At 51.1% G+C, this 7,647-nt stretch overlaps 1 protein-coding gene across 1 annotated transcript in view; it reads left to right on the top strand.

The window, feature by feature from the left end:
• FNDC4 (fibronectin type III domain containing 4) overlaps positions 1 to 7,641 on the top strand; it is a 13,793-nt gene extending 6,152 nt beyond the window's left edge. Inside the window, exons 5-6 of the mRNA XM_015415128.1 lie at positions 1,159 to 1,292; positions 6,639 to 7,641. Coding sequence (XP_015270614.1) covers positions 1,159 to 1,292; positions 6,639 to 6,674 — 170 coding nt within the window. The 3' untranslated portion in view covers positions 6,675 to 7,641. The remainder of the gene's footprint in view (positions 1 to 1,158; positions 1,293 to 6,638) is intronic.
• Positions 7,642 to 7,647: the final 6 nt, after the last annotated feature.

Genomic DNA, 7,647 nt, shown 5'->3' with positions numbered 1-7,647 from the left:
TGTCCGGAATGCCTCCCTTTTGGGAGAGGTGGAGGCTGAGTATGGCAGAGAGGTGGGGGCTGAAAGCGAGAGACCCCCACCAGGAGCCTGGCATCCCTGCAGCCTGGGAGGGAAAACCGCCTGAAATAACATCCGAAGCTCCTTCCCCAGGTACCACCCCCAAATCTTCAGGAATTTCCTGCCATCCCTCACTGTACAGAAAGCTGTAGCCTATCCAAGCACTTGCTCTGCTGCAGTACTGGGATGAAAGAATCAAGCCAAGCATGTAGAGGGCATTTAGCAGCCTCATGCACACAGGGCACCAGCTTTGCAGGCAGGAGTGAACATGGAGGAACCCTGGCTAGGAGGCTGTGGGGAAAGATAGAAACAGATCTGGAAGGGACCCCCAAGGGTCAACAACCCCATGCACAATGGAAGAAATTTGCAGCTACCTCCCCCCACTTCCCCAATGACCTCCGCTCTATGCCCAGAGGAAGGCAAACAACCTCCAGGATCTAATCTGGCCTGAAGGAGAATTTCTTCCTGACCCCAAAGTGGCAATTGGCATTACCCTGGGCATATAAGAAAGGGCCACAAGAGCTGAGAGAGCCAGTTTGGTGGAGTGGTTAAGTGTGCGGACTCTAATCTGGGAGAACCGGGTTTGATTCCCCACTCCTCCACTTGCACCTGCTGCTGTGACCTTGGGTCAGTCACAAGCTCTGGCACAGCTGTCCTTGAAAAAGAGCCGTTTGTATCAGAGCTCTCTCAGCCCCACCCACCTCACAGGGTGTCTGTTGTGGGGAGGGGAAGGGAAAGGAGTTTGTAAGCCGCTCTGAGACTCCAAGTGAAGGGCGGGGTATAAATCCAATCTCCTCTTCTTCTTCTTCTCTCTGAGCGCTGGTTCACCCCTTCCTGCCCTCCATCCATGATCTGCCTAAATTCATAGTGAGTCATGGAATCAGCATTGCTGTTAGATGGCCATCTAGCCTCTACTTAAAAACCTCCAAAGAAGGAGAGGGGCCCCCCCCGAAGCCTGTTCCACTGAGGAACCACTCTACCTGTCAGGAAGTTCTTCCTAATGAAGATTGGGGGGGGGGGGGACACAGCAATTAGTGAGGCAAGGTGACTAAGTGACGCTGTCTTTTTCTCCCACCGCCCACCGCTCCGGTGGCATCCTAGCGGTCATCGCGCTCTTTTGCAAGCAATATGACATCATCAAGGACAACGATTCCAACAACAACAAGGAGAAGACCAAGCCTTCCTCGGAACACAGCACTCCAGAGCGGCCGACAGGGGGCCTCCTGCGCAGCAAGGTCAGTGTGCTCCCAGAGGACGGGCAGAGGGGTGGGCAAGAGGCTGGCCTGGGCACCATGAGGCAGGAAGCAGTGCCCTAGGCAGAATGCAGAAGAAGGGTTTATTCTTTATTTAGTTACAAAGTCGATACCCTTCTTTCCTGCCCAGTCAGGGCCCCCAAGGTGGCTAATGCACAAGAGCAAAACATTATAAAAACACTTCGTTAAAATGATTAAAACCCAAAGTAGAATACATATGTAGAAACACAAAACCAGCAATTCCAACACAGGGCAGGAAGGAGGGGTCACTGAGTGAACACCAGAGGAGACAAAGAAGAGCTCACCTTGCTGGCGGAAGACAGTGATGGAAGGGAATGTATATGCATGTCTCTTGGGAGAGCGTTCCCTGATTTTGATGCCACCACTGAGAAGGCCCCCTCTCAGGTAACCACCTGTCTAACGTCAGAAGGCAGGGGTGCTCAAAGGAGGGCCTGAGAAGAAGAGCGTAGCAATCTGGTAAGTTTGCAAGGGTGTTGTTGTTGTTCAGTCGCACAGTCGAGTCCGACTCTTCGCGACCCCATGGACCAGCTCCCGCCAGGCCCTCCTGTCTTCCGCCGTCTCTGAAGTTTGCTCAATTTCATGTTTGTTGCATCTATGACACTGTCTAACCATCTCATCCTTTGCCATCCCCATCTTCTTTGACCTTCAATCTTTCCCAGCCTCAGGGTCTTCTCCAGTGAGTGCTCCCTTCTCATTTGGTGGCCAAAGTATTTGAGCTTCAGTTTCATTATCTGGCCTTCCAGGGAACAGTCAGGGTTGATTTCTTTTAGGATTGACTGATTTGATCTTCTTGCAGTCCAAGGGACTCTCAAGAGTCTTCTCCAGCAAGGGTGTAGGCGGTCTTGAAAGCACGCTGGTCCCAAACTGTGCAGGGATGGAGGAGTAGAGGCACCAGTGGGGCTTTGGTGGCTAAGGCTGCCCCATGAAACCCCCCTGAAATTGCCTTATACCCTCGGTCTATGGAGGTAAGTACTGCCAACTCTGAAATATCTTCCTCACAGGGATGGTTCTCCAAAGTTTTCTTGCTGCGGCTACGGCTGCCAACTGAGCATCAGGGCAACAGTACTTCCACATGGTGGCTTTACCAGCCCCCAACACAGAGCACCAATGGAGGGCTTTTTCAGGGGTTCTTCCTTAACTGGTAATTAACATATTGCTACAGCAACATTGTAATGAAGAAAGAAGTGTACTTGGGAAAGGAAGGGAAGGGAAGTCACCAGTGCTTAAGGGGGCAAGAGGGGGAATCCAGAGTCTCGGACTTTAGCCCTGCTGGTGTTCTCTTGCAGAAGGGAAGCACTTGATATGACTTCCATTCAGCCAAAGCATTCTAGGGAAACATCTTGGATTCCCGGAGAGGATCCTAAAGGGGCTGCGGTGGCTAACTGGTTAAGACGCTGAACTGCAGACCGGAAGGTCTGTAGTTCGGCAGTTTGACACCCGAGTGCCGCATGACAGTGAGCTCCCGTCTCTGGTCCCAGCTCTTGCCAACCTAGCAGTTCGAAAGCAAGAATCTGCAAGTAGATCAATAGGTACCGCTTTGGTGGGAAAGTAACAGCATTCCGTGCGCCTCGGTGTCTAGTCATGCCAGCCACATGACCGCGGAAACGTCTTCGGACAGCGCTGGCTCTTTGGCTTGGAAATGGAGATGAGCACCGCACCCCTAGAGTCGGATTCAACTGGCTTTTGAGCAAGGGAAACCTTTACTTAGAGGATCCTAGCTGTTGCTGAAGCCCTGAGTTTTAAACTCCCTGCCGAGATAAACAGGTGCTAGGCAGGCATGGAGAGGAGACTGCCTGGCTTCTCAGGTCCCAGGGAGCCCCACCCTATTGACAGGCCTGGTTCAAGTGTGTTTGCCATCCCATGGAGCTTTTGCTCCGACCGGAATAGATTCTGCCATCCTTCTTGGCAATCTTTCAGATCTCTACTATAAAGTACGCAAGTTCAACAGTTCCCAGTAGGTGGCAGCACAGGCAGTTTATATGTTGCAAAGAAATGCGTGTAAAAGACGACGTTTGCTTGATGGGTTTTGGTGACATTTGAATACTGAATTAAAACCACATTGTCCAGGAAATGCTACAGGGAGGAAAATCCTTGTGATAAGATACTCTGTAGTTAACAAAGATTGCTCAACTTCATGTTCGTTGCATCTATGACACTGTCTAACCATCTCATCCTTTGCCGTCCCCGTCTTCTTTGATTGAAGGTCAAAGAAGACGGGGACGGCAAAGGATGAGATGGTTAGACAGTGTCATAGATGCAACAAACATGAAGTTGAGCAATCTTCAGAGGACGGCGGAAGACCGGAAGGCCTGGCGTGATCTGGTCCATGGGGTCGCGAAGAGTCGGATTCGACTGTGCAACTGAACAACAACAAAAAGTTAACAAACTGTGAAGTTCAGCACTCAGGGCTCATGGCTTGGAACAGTTTGATTACCGACACCCCCCCCCCCAAGTCCTGTTGTCCTGGAGAAAAACATTCTATTTCTTAATAGAGGTTTAATGTGTGAAAATGTGCAGCTGAAGTTTCTCATGGCACAGAGATAAACAAACAATGCCTCCTCTAAGCTGTGGAGTCTTGTGAGCAAAAATTCTGTGTTGTGAGCTACTGGCATTAAAGTTGTGAGCGAGTTATTTGGCTGCTGCATAAATTAGTTTGCTCTGGAGCCATCATTCCTGAGCTAAGACAAGAATGTGTGAGCCAGAGGCTAAAAAACTGTGAGCTAGCTCACACTAACTCAGTTTAGAGGGAGCATAGCGTAAGTAACATCCCATTAAGCCTCTGTTAAAGGGACAGGACAGCTGGCCGGAGTACAAGCCGCATGTACTTCAAGAGAGCCCTCTTTGGACAGAAAACAGGTTAAGACTAAATTAATTTTTAAATGTTCATTGCTATTGCTTCTCCACAGAGGCCTGTACCTTCGTGGTTCCCCCAGCTCCCTTTTTAATCATTGACATTCCATTTGCTACTTTCCCATACGTGAAAAATAAATACTTTTGCTGGGAGATGGCCAGTTTCACACCTGAGATCTACAAAATCCCTGAGGGGGTGCTATGCCAATCTTTCTTTGTAAAAGTAAATATCACCCAGTGAATCTGGCTGGCAATAGGCTCAGGAATGACAAAAGGAAGCATTTCCCCATGCAATGAAATATGCTATTGCAAAATGGCATTCACGCTTGCAAGCACCTAGATCTGTTTTAGACTTCTTCAGTATGGTCTGGTTTCACAGCAATCCAGTAATGTGTAAAGATGAGTCACATGGACAGTTGGAACAGCCATTTCACACATACCTGTTATCCCACCCTAGGAGAAAACAGTACTGGCAATAGGACAATACACAGTGTCCCATTCTGATTGACCAGAGCCAAATGTGCAAGGCAGCCGCCACCTTCTAGATGGCCTTCAAGATATGTGCCTATCCTGTCATGGACAGGCAGCAAAACGGGTGGGGGAAATAAACAAATCTCCGAACCTGGAAGATTTTGAGGCTGTGAACTGAGATGGTGGTGCAGGAAGAAAGAGTTCAATGGATTCTTAAGCCCAGGGGTTGTTTCATAGAAAAAGAGCTAGGGGAACTCATTAGCATAGCTCATTAGCATATGCCACACCCCCTGACATCAGGGGCCCGGCAGTGGGCCGGCGAGAGTGCGAGGAAGCCCCGCCAAGGCCCTCCCTGGCCCCAGGCAGGCAGGGGTGGGGAGAGGCGGGGAGGAAGCAACTTACCCTCCCTCTTCTCCTGCCTCCTCCTGGTTGAATGAGGGCCGGAAGCGGGGCGGCCGGAAGCAGGGGGCAGGGCTTCATTATGTGCCCCGCCCCCCGCCCCTCACCCGGGGGAACTGCGATCCCCCGCGATCCCCCCGAATCAACCTCTGCTTAAGCCAACTTCATATGATTGTCTATGCTGAAGGAGTATCCTGAAGCCCATTCAGGCTGCGGTCACATGCACCAGTTGGAGTGGAGGGGAAATGAGGCTATCTCCTCTGGAAGAATTTAACACGCAGTTGTGAGACCACACATCCCTTTGTAGCTGGGCTGCAGCCCGTCACTGTATGATCAGACGCAACTGTGGGTCTTTTCCCCCTGGCCGTTTGTTTCCCATGCACATAAAGGAGGAATCACACCTCTGCACTGAGGTGTGGATTATGTGATGATGCACATACTGCGAAGAGGGGGGAAACAAACACCACCAAACCGGGATGGTCTGAACATCTAGAGAGCGTGCTTCTGCGACCAGACAAGGGAAAGTCCGTCCGTGGCTCTTTGGAACCTGTTTACTACCGGACTTTACCCAGTGTCTTTTAACTCCGCTTCTGTAGTGAAGCAGCACAGGTTGCCGACGACAGCGGGATGCTTCCCAGATGTTGCTGTCTGATTGCGCCCATTAGATCCGTCAGGCATTCGCACCTCTGTTGGATCTAAAGCTGCGTATGATCGCAGCCTCAGTGTCCTTGGCACTGGAAAGGAGGGTTTGGTGAAAGCTGAAATGGGGGGGGGGACGGGAGTTCTAATCTGGTCGAAGTGGCAGAGCACGCCACCCAACAAGTGACTGCATTGGGGGATTTGAAAGGGGATTGGACAGGTTCATGGAAGAGAGGTCCAATTCAACGAGCCATGACTACTATAAGGAACTATTTCTTCATGCAGTGCATTACAGCTGTGTGCTGAGGCTGATTATCAGTGCTGGGAGGAAACATCCAGGGAAGCTTGACCTCTCTGTCCTGTTTGCTGAGCATCCAGTGTTTGGCTGCTGTATGAAACAGGATACTGGACCACTGTTGTGATTCAGCAGGTCACCTTTTAGGTTCTTAGCAGGGCAAGTGGAACAAAGGAGACACCTGGAAAGATCCCTTCAGTAACTGTTTGGGGGCACCATTTGTGATCGCTCACCACCCTGTTTCTTACAGCAGTGGTTCCCTGTGGGTTGAGCCTGCGGGCATCTTTGGAATTCTGACAAAGCATGGCACAGCCATAAAATGACTGCCACAAAATGGCTGCCAAGGGAGGCAGAGTCAGACAAGAAAATGGCCGCTGCAGCTTACCTTCAGTCACACAGTAAAGATCCTGGTAATGTAGTGGCAGTTATTGTCAACACAATGCTTTTAAAATCTGCACAGTCCATCATATTTCCAGCAGCCAAAGAGAAGCATTGCTGGGCAAAAGCCCCACCTACTTTCTAAACACACTTGGCAGGCACCAGGAAAGGTGTTTATGATCACCATGGCACCCACAGCACCACATTGAGGACCCCTGTCTCAAAGTATCCTTCTAGTCCTGGTTCTAGGATCTCTCTCTCTCTTTCTTTTGCAGAAGAAAACGCCATCTGTCAATATCATTGAAGTGTAGCTGTTACCACAGGCCAAGAGCCTTCTAGGACTCTGGGACCTCACTGTGCTCCTGGCCTGGCTCCCCACCTGCATGCGACGAATTCATGCTTCTTGCCCCCCATCGAGGGAATCTGCATGGAGCAGCTGGCGCAGGGTGCATGCAGAAGCCAGTCTCTAACCCCCCTGCCCGACAGCCGCAGGAATCTCTGGCCTGTGCTGGGGCCACGAGGAGCAGCCACGAGAATCCCGTGGTAAGAGTGGTGCCCAGAACGGTGGACAGCCACTGCTTGAATACTGTTTGTGTGGCCTTATTTCTGGCTGGTGTGGGAGGGCCAGAGCTGTTGGCTCGCAGTCTCTCCCACCCCCGACCCTGTGCCTGGACGGGAGCGGAAGGCGTGGCTTACCGCTGGACTCAGACCCACAAGCTGTGAAGTTCGGTTGAGCCACCTAAAGGAAGACGCTGTGTGGCTGTCAGAAGAGCAAATGACTTGTGTTGGGGTTCTTTTCAATGTAGCAAATTGATGGGGAGGTGCAGGGAATGGAGGGCTTGGGATGGTGGGGGGTAGGGAGCTCTACCAGGTATGGCAGGCAGCTATTTCCACTGGGGAAGCCAACTGCCACATAGAGTCAAAGCCTTTGTCAGTCTAGGTCAGTATGGTCAGCTCTGACGGGCAGCGGCTCTCTTGGGTCTCGGTCTTTAGCATCATCAGCGACCCAACCCATTTAACTGGAGGGGATGAGGACTGGACCTTGGACCTTCTGCATGCAAAGCAGGTGGTCTATCATTAACCCCACCCTGCCCTACCCTACCCATCTGGGCTAGTTAAGCTCAGGCCTTGCCCCGCAAAAGCATTAAGCCCAAGAAAGAATGTGATCCAGTAACTCTGGAGGAAAAGTTTCCATCTGTTTCCAGGTCCAACAGAATAGGAAGAAAGGACTGGTTTGTCCCGGTGGATGAACTGTGGTCTGAGCATAGCCATGCCGCGGGCAGA

Source organism: Gekko japonicus, unplaced genomic scaffold (assembly GCF_001447785.1).
Source record: "Gekko japonicus isolate JY-2015 unplaced genomic scaffold, Gekko_japonicus_V1.1 scaffold63, whole genome shotgun sequence".
In the NCBI taxonomy this organism is placed as follows: domain Eukaryota; kingdom Metazoa; phylum Chordata; class Lepidosauria; order Squamata; family Gekkonidae; genus Gekko; species Gekko japonicus.
Note: the sequence above shows the minus strand (reverse complement) of the source record. Positions and strands in the feature narration are given on the sequence as shown.